The 17595-nt window shown below is 36.1% G+C and overlaps 1 protein-coding gene across 1 annotated transcript; it reads right to left on the reverse strand.

Annotated features, from left to right (window-relative positions):
* Positions 1-2231: 2231 nt before the first annotated feature.
* Positions 2232-8306, reverse strand: LOC110921041 (uncharacterized protein At1g03900). The gene is made up of 8 exons (XM_022165305.2): positions 8059-8306; positions 6555-6586; positions 5266-5366; positions 4848-4920; positions 4608-4639; positions 4113-4203; positions 3886-3997; positions 2232-2715 (listed from the first exon to the last, which is right to left on the reverse strand). The coding sequence occupies exons 1-8, from the start codon at positions 8188-8190 to the stop codon at positions 2422-2424; spliced, it is 867 nt and encodes a 288-aa protein (XP_022020997.1). The 5' UTR covers positions 8191-8306; the 3' UTR covers positions 2232-2421.
* Between the last annotated feature and the right edge of the window lie 9289 nt (positions 8307-17595).

Below are 17595 nucleotides of genomic sequence, written 5' to 3' on the forward strand. Positions count from 1 at the left end.
GAAAGGCAAACAACAAAAGAAGATGAAGGGAATCCAGATTGAAAAAAAATCCCAGCCACAAAGTCAACGAGGTCGAAGACGATGAAGAGGAAGATGAGTTTGAAGATTACAGTGGAGGGAGTGATGATGGCAGTGAAGAAGATGAGTGGGAAGAGGTTTCAGATGAGGAAGATTAAAGTTTTAATTGTACATGCGATTTATACGAGAAACATGCGATTTAATACAAATGAGTTTTTATTATAGACACATGCGATTTAGTATATAAACATGCGATTTCATATGCATCAGTCTATAAGCAGTTTAACATACGATTTCATTGTGTTTTCATTTTATGACATGCGATTTTGAGTTATCTTGTATTTTTGTTACAAACATGTGTAATTCATTCATGCGATTAATATAATATCATGCGATTAATATAATACTTAAGCATAAGATGTTTTCAAAACATGTACACAAAACATAAATATAAAGTATTTGTTATTGTCTAACACAACTAAAACCATAAAACGATAAACAGAAATCTAGTTACTTGAAGCAAAGATTTTGTCACGTTCAGCCGAGCTGAACTCCAACTTCTCTTTCACTGTGTTTAGAGCATCTTTCAGGAAAGAGAAGGCTAAGTCATCAGCTCGAGACTGTTCCTTTATTTGATCCAATGTTGCGTCTCTGAAGCTTAATGGTGGTTCTTCAAGTAGTCTCTCCCACATCCCTTGATTTTTCTTGATTTCTGCAAGAATCTTCCCCTGCACATCAAGAATCAAATGAGAAGAGTTGACATCGGTGCTTATTTCTGTGTGTGTTTTGTGTTCAGTGTCTTAATATGGAAGGTTGTTATCCCTGGGTATTTTATATTAAAATAGTAAATTTATTATGTAGGTAGGGTGGTAAGTTCAGTAGTATTTATGGTAAAATTGATCATTACAAGTCACATTACAGTCAAATCGGTATTAAATTCATTTTTTTTATATAAAATAGTAAATTTATATTTATTTTAATTATCAATTCATAATTTCTTGTTTGTGCATTTCAATCAACGTGGACAAAGTTACATGAAATCATCAGCAACATTTTTTTAAAAGCGCATGCGATTCGAAAAAGAATTCGCACACTTTAAGAAACCACAAACAAGATCATTTTTTAAAATCGCATGTGATTAAAACAAGAATTCACTCACTATAACAAACCTCAAACAATATCACCTTTTGTTAAAATCGCATGTGTCTAAGACAAGAATTCGCATACTATAACAAACCTCAAACAATATCACCTTTTTTTAAAATCGCATGTGCCTAAAACAAGAATTCACACACTATAACAAAACACAACCGTTCTTTTTGTTTTTCAATTGTTTTCGCATGTTCAATATGTATTTCGCATATTATAATGTTCATCCTGCATCATCTTCTTCGATAGACGGTCGATCGATGTTGTTACAGTTCAGAACTTCCAGAATCGGCAGATATGAAATCGCAGAAGGGGGAAGGAGGTTTGTGAATCTTACGTTGTTGTATTTGATTTAGGGTTCGATTTTTGATTCATGGTTGGATTTTGAATACGGTTTTTGAATATAAGATTCCAATCTCCGTCAGTTACAGAGATTAAGATATCGTAATGACGATTTTAACCTTTTTTATAAGATTTGAATACATTAATATGATTAATTTAATGATTTAAATTAGTTTGATAGATTGAAGATCCTACGGCTGAGAATACCGCGTACGTAATGTAGAATAAGTGGTATTGTACGTCAACCGGCCTATATATATATATATATATATATATATATATATATATATATATATATATATATATATATATATATATATATATATATATATATATATACATATATATAGGGTAAGGTTCATGCGAGAACCACCTTTATTGCGAGAACCGCGAGAACCAATGTGAACACAACCTAAAATAGCTAAAAAACATAAAAAAAACCTAACCCCCCCCCCCCAAGCTAAAAACTAAAACCCTCAAAAAACCTAAAAAAAAACTAACCACCACCCCCCCCCCCCCAACCCCCAAATGTTGTCTTTTTGTTTTTCGTTAGTGTCAGTCAACTCATTATAGTCTTCTACAATTCATTGTAGTCTTTTACAATTAGATATAGAACGTAAGCTCTTCAAATAATTCAATTCTTTATATATTTTCAAAACAATCACAAATTATAGTATTGGATTTTCGGCATGTATTGACTCCAAAGCAAAACACACTGCCTATAATAATAGAGAAGAAGAAAAAACTGGATGACACATGTTTTGTAGATAAACAGAAAAAAAAATCAAAACAAATGATATATAAGAAAATGCGATATTTACCAACCCATTATATTATAGTAATAATAAAAAAAAAGACATGGAGATCTGTGGCAACTTTGAGTTCAAACCAAACATTCATAAAACAGCAGCATTATGCTGCTTGAAAATCTCCAAAATCATCATCTGGCAGGTCTTGAGCAGAATGAGGTTCATTTGGTTGCTGGTCAACTGAGGTCAAAGACTTATCTTTTGGACTTTCATCAAGAGCCAACCTTGAGGGTGCCAGAGGGTTGTTTACGGCATTAACTGGTGGTGAAAGTGGTGAAGGCGGTGGTGGTGGTGGTATACTAGTAATTGCAACCTCCTTCTTACCCTTTTCTTTTTGATCTGCGGGATTATTTAGTCCCTGCTCGAAGAACTTGGACCTCATGCTGCTACCACCTTTCTATAATCATAATGCATGCCAACCACAATTACAAAATACTATATTGTTAAAAGGCAGTTAGACAGGTTGGGTATGGGGTATGATGGGTAATTTTGGTACGAGTGGTAATAGGTCCGGTTGAGTTGACCCGTAACACTTTTCAATCAAATTATTATTTTAAATATTTATATATGATTACAAAAACTCTTTTCCATTAATTATCTAATATTTTAAATAAAAAGATTTAAGAGGTTTACGTTGGGCGTCTTTGAACCCACCAAACTATTTAGTAATATGGATACAAAATAAAGGGATCTTGTGGCTGAAGTTGAGAATATTTTACTTGTAAATATTCTTTTCATATGAGAAGTTGCCTGTAAAGAAAATGTTGCAAGTTTAATGGAGGGGATACTGAACCACATAATTTTAAATGTGTTTATTTTGGTTGTAGTTAATCTTAAACGGGTCAAATAAAAGAATGGGTTAAATGAGACATACAGGTCAAACAAGTTGCAAGTCCGCTATTGTTAATGCATACAACCTTTTAAATCGTTTTTATTTCAATAATTCAGATTATTTTTGTAAGGGTTATTGGATTTTATCACTATCAACTATTGGGTATTAGCCGTTGTCACTCCCAACTATCACTTTAACTCCCACCACTCCCAACTTAACACTTTGTGTGTTGTGTCACTCTGCAGATGCACATTTCTTAGTGTTTAACTTGTGTTATTGGTGATATTAGGCTAACACTTTGTGAATTTCTAATGATTGCAGGTGAATCAGCTCCTAAAAGACAAAATGGGAGCCAAAACCCACTCAACCGGAGTGACACAACATACAAATTGTTAAGTTGGGAGTCAAAGTGATAGTTGGGAGTGAAAGCGGCCAATACCCAATAGTCGGTAGTGATAAAATCCAATAACCCTTTTTGTAAGAATTTGGTTAATGTGCTTGTAATTATTCATGAATATATTTATAAAATGGATAAAAAGACATCTCTTCCGGTCAACCCAAACCAACCAAGCCCACCCGTTGCCAAAAATGGCATGCTTCAACCATACCCGTTTTGACTCATTACCAAACCCCACACAACTTGTCAGGCCTACTTTTATGTGCAGTTTGTAGTAGTCTCTAGAATTAAAAATTTACTTTCAAATAGCAGGCAAAAAAAGTTATAAATTAACTTACATTTTTTAGTTGAAGCACCAGAGTTTCTCCATCTTTTAAACTGTAATCAACTGAAGAAGTCTGTTGGAACTGCTGTTCCATCTCTTCGGCAGTTTTCTTCTTGTTAAGGTACCTTCACGTGGTATATTAATTCATTTTTAATGATAGATCAGTCAATATAAAACATTATAATCTTGTATAATTGAAGTAGACAAATGTTTATTTATAAAAAGATTTTAGAGTAATACTTCATATGATCATGAAGAGCGGCTTGGAAATCATATGCTTGAGGTCTTTCTCTAAAGCCTATACCAATAAAAGCATGGCGAAGACGACCACCTGCATAATTTAAGGAATCATAATTTAGAGAAAAAACGGGTAGTTATTTTTGTGCGAGTAAAAAAAGGTTGGTTAGATTGGGCTGACCGTAAAAACCATCTTATTCCTCTGTCCAAACATTATATATAATTTGTGTTAATAAGATTACAAAACTATATTATTACTATAATAACCTATCTATTTTAACCAAGCAACAATCTTTTTTATGCACTTGAAGGTTCTGGTGACTTTCGGCTCGTTTGAACTGTTTTCCTTTAAGTTGAATCTTTTAACTCTAACTCGCTTGACTCATTAAAGACTAAACAACCCTTGTCAACCGAGTTGTAGGTAAATGGGTTAAAACAGGCACGTCTAGCATTCAATAAAGAATATATATCTATAAATCATTAAAGCATGAAGATTACCAATGTTCTCTTCCACACGTAAAACAAAATATCTGCAGATAATAAAGAATGTTTGTTAGAAACAGTAGTGATGTGGCATTGATACACGACAATATTCAGCAGCATTACGTATGCAAGACAATTTCTTCGATAAAATTATCATGGACATTATGTATGTCATAATTTGATCTATTATTAAACACATTCTGTGAACTAATAAAGATACTTCCTAAATTCGTCAAGAATTAGAGAATGATTTACCGGCTGCTATCAATTACAGGCTCCACAGGATGAGGCTCTCCATCTCTTAAAAATGCCCGGGCATACAGTTCACCTACATATCATAAATACTATATAGAGGTCGCAATTTCAAGACGTTTATATGAATATGGGTCAATTTGGACCGTATTTGATTGATAACCCGTCAAAGAAGTTTAAGTATTAATAACTGCAAAAAAGAAGAGGGGTCTAACGGGTAATATGGGTCAAGGAATTTATACAATTATTTGTTAAAATAGTCAAACGGTGTAGTTGGATCTGCCCACATGAACCTGGTTTTGACCCGCAAAAAAAATTTGCTCGTTTTAACGGGACAGACATTAATCAGTTACCCAACCGGTGCAGACCGCCGGCTTTTTCGCCTCAAGTAGTAAACACTAAACAATGAAAATGTCGTCACCTGTTGTCTTATCTTCAAGTTTGATAATACACTCTTCTCCCTTGCTTACTACTTTCATTGTTCCCTCCCAAGCCCATTTGTTTATATCCCATTCATCAGCCCTATAAAAACCCATAAACCGATAAGTCCAACATATGCAAATCATAGTTTATAATGTTTATGATACTAACTTTGTTAGATTAGAACTGCCTTTGATAGGCTTTTATTATGCATTATATAGCAAGAAATTGAGTACAAGTCAACACTAGAAAGTGGTCAAATGGGTGAAGCAAAAAAATGTAGGCCAACTAAGAAAAAGAAACAAATAAAATGAGTCAAAAGTTTCTCAAAGTGTATATTGAATGCATACAGCCTTTTAATTTTTTTTTTTATTACAAACATTAGATAACTATTGTATATTTTGTAATTATATGTAACGCACCATAAATTTATTAAAGAGTTAATTACTGTTTTCGTCCCTGTGGTTTGTCAAAAATCACAATTTCAGTCCATTAGTTTAAAATTGCGATTTCAGTCCCTGTGGTTTCACTTTCGTAACCATTTCAATCCATTATTCTGTTAAGTACAGGGACTGAAATGGTTACGAGGTGGACTGAAATGGTTACGAAAGTGAAACCACAGGGACTGAAATCGCAATTTTTAAACTAATGGACTGAAATAGTGATTTTTGACAAACCACATGGACGAAAACAGTAATTAACTCTTTATTAAAAAATTTAAAAAAGTGTTGGGATATCGAACAAATGTAGACACAAAACAACCGAAATGGATTGAACGGATAAACAACAATTGATGATAACAAATGCCGAAATCTAGGTAAATTGTTCCCGAACCGACGACATGTTTATATACATGCTTACAAGACGGTTGGTTGACAGTTAAAGTTGGCGCCAAATACTGTATATAACGTTTTTTGGATAACAACCATTAACCACCAACATATGTCTACCTAATTAATACATATCATAAGTTAATGTAATATACAAATATAATACAGCATATACAAACATTCGAAATTAAGTTAAATACTTGTAACAAAAAGTAGTACAAAGAATGCATCATGTCAACCCAACGTAACCTGTTTGGAACCGTACCAAAATTACATCACCCAATCTGTCTCCAATTATGTAACAACTAAACTACATTCAACAACACAGAAGACGGCACTTTGTTTAGCAGACACATTATTGGAGACGTATATCAAGTCTAAACAACAGAGAAAAAGATTCATATTCAATACAGATTTATCATGCAGAGAAAAACAGAAGTTCAGAAATTCTGATAGGAACCTGTAGGAAGCTGCAGTCTTCCTTGGAGGTATCTGCACAAAAACAATCATATGTAAATAGCTAAGTAGTTAATGCGGTAAAATATCGGATATCGGTCAAGGACCGATATTTGAGATATCGGTTATCGCGGTGGATATCGGAAATTTTAATATCATGCTAAATTTATATATATATATAGCAATTTAACACTAACAATTCAGTATACTCTCCAACCATTAACAAATTAACCTTTTGCAACTTGCAAAACACTAACAATTGTAGCAAGTGGGAACTGACTAAGACTTAAAACACTAACATTTAACATTAACAACTAACAATTAAGAATAAAACAGTATTAGCCGCAATAAGAAGATGACGAATGGTAGAAATAAGAAGAAAAGTACTGATATCAGGAAAATCGATGATACATTGGTAAAATATCGGTCCAATATCGCCGATATTATCGGCACCGACATTTTGCACCATTATCTCGGTTGGGGACCGATAAGCGATATATCACTGATATATCGGTGATATATCGGGATATTAAACACATAGGTAAATAGTAATTAACAGCGTAAGTCCCAAGTCAAAGATGACATCAGAAAGAGTACTGAATGTTATCAATGGTACAAATGTTCATCACCTATTTTATGATTAAAAACATTTATCAAAGTGCAGACTACATGAGTGACACAACCAGTTATATTCTATAATGATGCTATAAAAGAGTATTACTAAATAAAGGTAAATGTAAACTACCACATGGTTATGATTATGAGAATTTGGATAAAGAGAAAAAAAAGACATACAAAGAATTAAGGATACATGTTGTTTCCTGCGAATCCAATAATGATGCTATAAAAGAGTGTTACAAAATAAAGGTAAATGTAAACTAAAAAAATATGTCACATTATTGAACAATCTAGATCTCTTAAGAATGCAAACATAATTGAACCAAATGAGGGTGTTGGTGAATATGGTGTACCATTTGCTAACAAATTGAATTGTTTACAACTCTAAGCGTTTATTTAAAAACTAAACCAAGATACATATTTAATTATTGAAATTGTTTTCACTAAATGCATAAAATACATAGGCAATGTTACTTGAGTCCAAAAAGTAGACTACAAAACGCATAATCACTTCAAACGCAAACCCGAATGCCCTCGGAATGTTGGTCAAGATGACTAGAAATTGAAAAAGAGAATTGCAGCATTACATCACTAGTTAAAAAAACACAAACTTATCCTTGCCATCTTCCCTCTTAAGACCAAATTAGCTAACTCCAAAAGGCTCAATGCAGTTTAACATAAAACCAAAGATAGGCAGGCCATCAACTACCCTTAGTAAAAATTGGAGTCATTCAAAACAACCAGTCATATAACAGTTCCAAATCAAGTCAAAATTCCTAATACAATAAGCAAGAAACAGAACTGATGCACCAAACCTAGAACCTAAGTTTCCAAATTAAGACTAATGCATGATTCAATTTGTAAAGAAAGGAAGGAAATAGATCAATTACCAAATAGACGTAACATTCAGAGACTTGAAAGAGAATGAGTTCAGCGGGTTCAATGTCGCCGGAATCATCTAAAATTGGGGGATTGTGATCCTTGTTGGTATTACTGTTCGATGGATTCTGGTTTTTGTCCATGATCTACACTAGAATACAGCGGATTAATGGGGGTTTAATGGAGGAAAAGGATGATCTGTGTAGATGAAAATCCAAGAGATGGTGGGATTGTTCAATCTGGTACTGTTTGATCTGATCGACCTTTGATATAAATTTATTTATATTTATATTTTTTTTACATTTATCAAATGGGCTATTCACACACCCCCTTGTCTATTTGGCCAAAGCGGGAAGCTTTATGGCTGAGCATGTCAGTTCTTGTCTGGTGATCCTGTACCAAAGCGGCTCGCTTTGGCCAAAGCGGGGCGTTTTGGTCTGGCGGTTTATTTTTGGGGCAAAAAGCAGGGTTTTGGTAAAAAATGGGTTGTTTGTTTGTTGTTTGATCGTATTTGGTTGTGTTTTATTGTTGAAAGGTTGTAGATTTTGTTTTATTTTTATAAAACATATATAATTTAAAGTTGATTTAAAGTTATTTTATTTTTATAAAACATATATATATATATATATATATTAGTGTTATTAATTTATCAAGTAATAAGTTACTTTTTTTTTGTCAGTTTATATTTATATGATATCTTTGACTAATTTATGTTGTTATGTTCTTTTAGTTTTCCTGATGAAACCGGAGCTGTTATCTCCTTTGTTCAGCACTTTCGCTATAAATACAATGTTCATATTCGTTATCCAGTGCAAAAAATGTGGTTTCTGTATCGATTATTCAGATCTCTATGTGACATCTGTGCTTGTAATCATTGTACAAACCCTGAATAGTTCAATTATCAATAAAACAATATTATTTGATCCCAATGTTTGTTTATTTATGTTTTACTTTTTGCACGTTTTGATTTTTGTTCAATTTCAAACTCTATATCGCTTTCTTGAAAGTTATACGCAAACTGATGCGTAAACGTAATCAGTCTAACGCGACAAAACTCTGGAACCTCAACTTATGCTTAACATACCTTAAATAAGCTTTACATAACTTATAAATAAGTTTTAAAGGGTTTGGTATGGAAAAAACAAGTTTATTCGATCGCAGGGACTATTTGCGACAAACTGCGAAAGTCTGCCGATTCGTATACTAACGTACACTCCGGAACATGATCATAAGTTAAACATACCATAAATATCCTTTACATAGCTTAGAAATAGGCTTAGAGGGGTTCGGTATGAGAAAATAAACTTATTTGGTCAATCAGGGACTAAAAGCGTCAAAAAGTGCATAAGTTTGCATTTACGCGCATATCTTACGTTCTGAACATATCCGGACATCCAAAAATTTTTGTAATCATTAAAATATTTTATTTAGTGACTGGAATGCTAAACTTTCATTCGTCGCGTAATTTGGATCGTGTTTCGCGTCCGTTCGTGTTTCGTCGTAATTAACCGAATAACGTGGCCGTATGACCAAACGAACCGACATCCGAGATGTTTTCAAGCATATTTCACATTCCCTATACTTTGACATCATTATTGAGCCTTGAAAATGGGTTAACGGGTCTTATACATGTCAAAAATGGCCTTAAATACATGCAGGGACTGAAACTGTAATTATTAAAACTGTTGCTGAAACATTGATCGCTCGTGGGGCGCGTAAGACTACCCTGAGTCTTACGCGGGGCACGACAGACCCCATCTGTGCAGAAAACCAGTTTTTCTCGATCGGCAGCTGATCCATGGGTTTTATGCATGGTTTTAACACACTATGGGCTGGTTTTTAAGGTCTCATGGTATTCAAAATAGTGGGTAACACATGTATGGCCAAGATCATAGCTCTAAACACTTGGAACGATCTTAACAGTTCATGAAATTCTATATAAACCCAAGATTTTTTCACTTCCAACTTGCTCACTTCTGATTTCTCTTCTTCATCTGCTCATTTGGAGTTATCCCTTCTGGATGAAGGCTCCAATCTTCAAGTTTTCTTGTTCTTGACCCAAGCTTGGACCTCTTGTAAGCTTCTTTCATGCTTGTTCTTGTATTTCAAGCATGAAAGTCAAACAGTGTTTGACTTTCTGCTTTGACCAGGTTATGGTCAACACAAAGTTCGTTTGAACTTTGCAACGTGAGCGTAATCACGATGGTTATAGTCCCTTGTGACTATACCTACTGATTATCACGTTGATTAGGCGTAGTGACGAGTCAAAGTTTCGATCAAAATACGTATTTATGCGTATTCTGCAACGAAGCTATTTTCGGGTATCAAAACCCTTTGTTTTGATATCAAACTTGTTTTCTAACTTAGTTAAACATGTTTTAACATGTTTAACTCGTCACTCTTAGTCTAGTGCTTATATAGGGTCGTAAGTTAAGCGGTCTAAACAACCGCTTAGATTTTCGAACCCGACCCGTTTGGTCGATCATTAGGATCCGACCAAACATATTTTGTGACCATAGTTGTATAGGGAATAACCTTCCGAGGTTATACCTTATGGTCACTTCGTTTAGTTAGTTGTATGATAGGTAGTTTATATGCCTTAGGAAAATGACCAAAATGCCCTTTTTATGCATAATTTCATTTTAAGCATTTGTAACCTGAATTTTGTCACTTAAACTAATTATGCAACATATTTAAGCATGTTATGGCATATAATACTTGTCATAGGACTAGTTAGGCTACTCGTTTGCGCTTTTGCGCAAATGACGCGTTAAAGTAGCGTAAGCTACCTAAACGGGTCATAACGGGTCATAAACACTTAGGATAGGTTCTGACTTAGAATGTAGGCTTTGTTAAACCATATCACATGAGTTCCAATACTCATTTGGTTTACGAAACCTCATTTTATCCGATCATCCGATTTAGGTCCGGTTTATTAACGTAGTTACCTATATTAGGTGCCGCTTGATTCCGTGATCCTTCAGGCGTTATTTGATTGTTGTTTCAAGACTTTTAAGCAATATTAAGTGAGTACATAGTCCCGTCTTTTACTGTTTTCAAATATTTTTGGGTGATACACATGTGCCTACTTGTTACTTTCGTGCTTTTTCGTGCTTTCATGACATATACTTGCTATGTTCATTAGTACGCATATAGTACATGATTTCCATTATGCTTTGCTATGTATGTTTACTTAGCATGCTAGCACATTGATTTCATAAACATTTTTGTTGCATATGTTTACTCAGCATATGGACACATTGATTTACATCACATTTCTGATATGTATGTTTACTGAGCATGCTAGCACATTGATGTACATTACATTTCTGCTTCGTATGTTTACTTAGCCTACTTAGTACATTGTTTTCACATAACATGCTTACATTTGGTATGACATTTGGTTTGTTTAACGGAACTAAAATACGTCCATTAACACTGATCATGCCGCTCGGTAGTATGTAGTGGTACCATAGGAATTGACAACTCCCATCCCTGGAATCCTAGGTTTGTTTGGACGTAAGGGATGACTGAATCCGATATACGTAATTGATAAACCTTTAATTTGTTTGAAGGTTTGTCTGTCAGTCGTAAGGCTTGAATGTATGCGATAAACATTACCGCATAAATATTTGTATCAGTAAAGCATTGATTTTGCAAAACATAACTTTTGACTTAAACTATGATTTATTCAAATACATTGTTTTGTACATTTTACCTATGGGATTGAGTAATACTTTTATTCACCATACATTTGATTATACATTAACATTATACGTATGGTTTGAGTAGATACTTTTTACTTGCCACACATAACATTTGGATATATAAGTCACAATTTACATTTGACATTAGACATTGTTTACACATGAACATTTTAACATTGGTTTAAACAAGACATTTTGGTGGTTATTTGGTGAATGATTTAAATAACGAGGCGTGTGTAATATGATAAAAGTATGTTGGATACGCCGCTGGTACTTCCTATATAAGTGCTTTTATGATATTACATACCATAGCGTTATCTAAATCATTTCAATAAGAACATGTTACATTTTATACAAATGACATATTTTCACAAAACATTGATTTACAAACAACAAATTGTATACAAACTCATTTTACCTGGTTATTCAGTTAACCTTACACTTTTCTTTAATATCATTTGAATTTCATATCGATTTTCATATGAATTGCAAAGGAAAACATTTTACAAGATTCATGACTAACTTTTTGTTAAACATTTTCTTTTAACTTACAAGTCATGAATCCTGCATAAACAAAACCTATGTATCTCACAGGCATTTTTATGCTGACGTACCTATTTTCACATGTGTTTTCAGGAGCTGATGCATGATATGGATTGCGATACACTTAGGCGGACTCGGGCCTTAGTGACAATAAAAGATGCAAGACTAGTTTGATTTATGTTATGTTTTCTTTGTTTTAAGACAATGTAATCATGTTTAATAAATAAAATCGAACTTTAATTTACCATGGTTGTGGAACAATAATTCTGTAGCTCCACTCCTGACGTTTCCGCCGTGGTTTGTTGTTTTACGCGGTCGGGGTGTGACAGAAGAGTTGGTATTAGAGCCATTGGTTATAGGGAATTAGGTTATTAGTAATGCTTTGACCTAGACTATAACTTTTCTAGGACCCTAACACAAGTTATCTTGTGTTTAGATCTTAAAATATACACATCACCTATCTTTAGGTGATTACCAAAATAAGAACACAATTTTCCAAATCGATTTTTGAAAATCAATCATCTATTTTTAGATGATTTGTTATAAGGTTTTGAACCCTCTAAGTTTTCAAAATCTCATCAAAGTTTGGGTCTAGATAATGTGAACACGTGCAATCTGGAAGGGTGGATGCCTGTACCTCGAGTTTTCTGTCTAGGCTAGAGTGTTCATACAAATCCACATAATCGGACCAGTCACTCTTACCTGGGAACTCTTGGGGTGAGTGTCTACTTATAGGCTAATGCATATCTTCGCGATACATTATTATGACCCATTTACTTTGATTAGTCACTGTGTGTCGTTTGTTTGCTTTATGGTACGAACAAATGACCACCATCCTTGCTTTTTGTCGATATTTGCAACATCTCATTTTTCATCATGTCATCTCACTCGTTTTCTCTCATGATTCCTCTTTTAGAATGCCTCCTCGACGTGATGCTCAGCCACCTAACGCCGAACTGGCGGCTATCATTGCGTAGCAAATGGCTGCTGCACTCCCAAATCTCATTGCTCAAATTAACCAAGCCAACAATTACAATAATGCACCTGCTCCATGCAACTTTAAAAGTTTTAATTCGGCTAAACCGCTCAAGTTCAGTGGTTCTGAAGGAGCAACTGGGCTCCTACAGTGGCTTGAGAATATTGAGAGCACTTTCTGTCATGTTCAGTATCCTAATAATCGTAAGGTCGAGTTTGCTTCTAGTGTGTTTCAAAAGAGGCTCTTACTTGGTGGAATGGAGTAATGAGAGATCGTGGTGCTGATGTTGCTTTGGGTCAGACCTGGGAAGAGCTTAGGGCTCTTATGATGAGGGAATTCTGTCATCGTCAAGAACAAAGGGCATTAGAAAGGGAATTTGATAATCTGAAACAGGACAGTGGTGAACACCGTGCTTATATCGATAGGTATGAGGAACTGAGCTTACTTTGTCCCACAATGATTACCCCGCTGGATAAAGCCATTGAGAGGTACGTCGATGGTCTGCCTGACCCAGTACAAGATATCGTTACTGGTAGCAATCCTACCACCGTCCGTCAGGCCATTGAGTTAGCTATGACCTTGACCGAGTCGCAAATCAGGAAAGGTAAACTCCATAGGAAGGGTGATAAGAATCAGAAACAATCCGACAAGGGTGAGAATAAGAAGGGTAAGAAATCTGGGTCTTCAAGGAGGTCTAGGAAGCGCAAGGCTTCCCAGAATTTTGCTGTTACAGCGCAAGCAAACCAGGCAGCTCCTAATAGGCCCGCACAACCACCTGCAAAGAAACAGTATGTTGGGAATGCACCGTTGTGCAACAGATGTAACAGTCACCACCAGCCACAAGTTCAGTGTCATTTTTGTACCAACTGTGGGAGATCTGGTCATCTTGCCAACACTTGTCGTCTTCCTCCTAACCAGAACTAAGCCGCACAAAACCCTGCTCAGCAGCCTGCTCAACAACTAGCACAAGCTGCACGACCTCACTATCCTCCTGGTTCATGCTACAATTGTGGGGATCTGACCCACTACAGGAATCAGTGTCCGAGGTTGGCTAATGCGAATCAGGCGCAGGCTCGTGGTCGAGTCTTTAATATGAATGCTAATAAAGCGCATGCAGATAACGAGATGGTGAATGGTATGTTCTTTGTTAACAATCAGCCTGCTTCTGTTCTTTTTGATTCGGGTGCCGATAAGAGTTTTGCGTCATTATCTTTTGAACCTTTGCTTTGCATGACTAGAACAAAACTAGGAAAGCCCTTGACAGTAGCGGTAGCTAGTGGTGAACCCATTGTGCTCGATTATGTTCTTCGAAATTGCCAGTTGAACCTTAACAACCATCTTTTTCCTATCGACCTCACACCAATGCAACTTGGGAGTTTCGACATTATAGTGGGAATGGATTGGTTAGCCAAGTACCACGCTGAGGTAGTTTGTTTTGAAAAGATTGTTCGTGTGCCGCTTTCGACTGGTGAGATCTTAGAGGTTCATGGTGAGAAACCTGCTAGTGGTCTCAAGCTCATGTCATGTATTCAAGCTCAAAAGTACTTATGCAAGAACTATGTGGCCTTCTTGGCACATGTAGTAGAGGAGAAAGGCAAAGGTAAGTCTATTCAAGATATCCCTGTTGTTCGGGATTATCCTGAAATATTTCCTGAAGAGTTACCTGGTTTACCCCCAGCACGTCAAGTTGAGTTTCGTATTGATCTTGTACCTGGTGCTAATCCTATTGCTAGATCTCCGTATCGTCTTGCACCGTCTGAGATGCAAGAATTATCTAAACAGCTTCAGGAGCTTTCTGACAAAGGTTTCATTCGTCCTAGCTTTTCACCGTGGGGTGCTCCCGTTCTTTTTGTTAAGAAGAAAGATCGCTCTTTCAGGATGTGCATCGATTATCGTGAGCTTAACAAGCTTACCATCAAGAATCGATATCCCTACCTCGCATTGATGATCTCTTTGATAAGTTACAGGGTGCTACTTGCTTCTCAAATATTGATCTACGTTCTGGGTATCATCAGCTTCAAGTGCTCGAGGAAGATATTCCCAAGACTGCATTCCGCGCGAGATATGGTCACTATGAGTTCACTATTGTAACACCCCGTGTTTCGAAAATCAAAGTCAAAGTCAAAGTCAAATTCAAGATTTAAGTCAAAGGGAGACAAGATTGCCAATTGTGATCTGTCACTGTCACGACCCCCGTCCCGGTTTAACCCGGTCCAGGAGCCGCGGGACAGAAACCCGTGGTATTTATTATTTGATTTGACAGCGGAAGTTTAACAGGATCTTTAAACTTGAAAATGCCCAATTATTTTATTTCATAATTTGGGACGAACCCCGTAATTTACAATAGAGGAATTTCACGAGGAAATTCCTTGTTTTACAAAACATGTTTATTTATTTAACTGAGCCACCACTTCAAGCTTTATTAGTGCTCCGTAGCACTTTTCCTTGATTCACAGTAGGTCACTTGAAACATGTTTTAAAAATATTTTATCAGCGGGGAAATACTGGCGAGTCACTCAAATTTGATAAAACGACACATAGCTATAAATTACAGCATAAGAGCGATTACAATGGCTTCTATCTTATTTTTTTATCTGGCGCCGTGTCACACCCTGGTGACGATGGTCATACCACTATTGGGTCCTTGCACCCAAGTAGTGATGATTATCACTGTTAGGTTGATGAACCTAGCCGTGAGAAATTAGTAATGTGCACAATACCCCACTTGCCAGTGATTCAAGATAACCACGACTTAATCCCTATAATTATAACTTTGAAAATAATTGGAGCATTGTAAAACACTGTTAATGAAAAGAGAATGACTCACATTGCAAGTTTAGTTGGGCAGAGTTAAGCCTACTGATAAGCTTGATAACCTAATTTAAACAACAATGCACACGAAACTAGGTAAGTCACTTAATACAACATTTACGATAAGCTCACGAGATCAAAACCCTCACGACGAATGACAAAGTATGGCCCAATTACGGGCAACACTTAAACATCCATCGGATTGGTTTCAATCGATCGGACATTGTATCGTAGCAGTGATCGAGTTAATACCCTGTATCCGCGGCAGTGTTTCCCTACTTAGATTTATGATTTTGAGTAGTAAACTTCGTATTTGATTGAAATTTTCGAGCACAGAAGTTAGTCCCATGTACCAGCAATTTATAGCAGAAAAATAGGTTTTACGCGGCCCGCATAAACCTTAATAAGGACTTACGCGGCCAGCGAGGGCCCCTAGTCTACATATAGGGCTTGTGTGTCATGAGTAGGGCTGCCAAGTGTGCGCCACGTGGCCCGGCATGCTTATCTGGTCAACTTTAAGTTGACGCGGCCCGCGTAAGCCTAAGCTTACTCTTACGCGGCCCGCGTGAAACCCAGAAATCTTGATTTCTTGGTTTTTCATGCACATTAGGGTTTCAGGGGTCTGGGTTTTCACTTATGGGTTGATTTGGGACATTTTTGCAGGTCCTTACATCCTCCCCACCTTATTTAAAAGCTCGTCCTCGAGATTTACTGAAATAAGTGAGGATACTTTTGCTTCATTTCCGATTCCAGCTCCCAAGTGTATTCAGGTCCTCTTTTTGAATCCCACTTGACTTTGACCAGTACTAGTCTTTTGTGCTTGAGAAACTTGACCTTTATGTCTTCTATCTGAAGTGGTTTCTCCACAAATTTTAACTTTTCGTTTACCTCTATATCTTGAAGAGGTACTACCAGGGATTCGTCAGCTAGACATTTCTTGAGGTTAGATACATGAAATACGTCATGTACTCCGGCTAACTCTTCTGGTAGTTGTAAGCGATAAGCAACTGGTCCTATGCGTTGAATTATTGGGAATGGTCCTACATACCTTGGACTTAGCTTTCCTTTCTTACCAAAGCGGACCACCCCTTTCCAAGAGAAACTTTTAAGAGTACCTTGTCTCCAACTTGAAATTCCAGTGGCTTGCGTCGATTGTTTGCATAAATTTTCTGGTGATCTCGAGCCGTCTTTAGTCTTTCCTTGATTTGAGTGATCTTGTCGGTGGTTTCTTGTACGATTTCAGGACCTGATAATTGGCTTTCTCCTATTTCTACCCAGCAAGCTGGAGTTCTACACTTTTGTCCATACAATGCTTCGAATGGGGCAACTTCGATGCTTGAATGGTAACTATTGTTATAGGAGAATTCAATTAAGGGTAGGTGGTCATCCCAGTTTCCACCGAAATCTATTACACATGCCCTGAGCATGTCTTCCAGGGTTTGAATTGTTCTTTCACTTTGCCCGTCTGTTTGGGGATGGTAAGCTGTACTTAAATTTAACTGCGTCCCCAT

Source organism: Helianthus annuus, chromosome 17 (genome assembly GCF_002127325.2).
Source record: "Helianthus annuus cultivar XRQ/B chromosome 17, HanXRQr2.0-SUNRISE, whole genome shotgun sequence".
Lineage (NCBI taxonomy): Eukaryota > Viridiplantae > Streptophyta > Magnoliopsida > Asterales > Asteraceae > Helianthus > Helianthus annuus.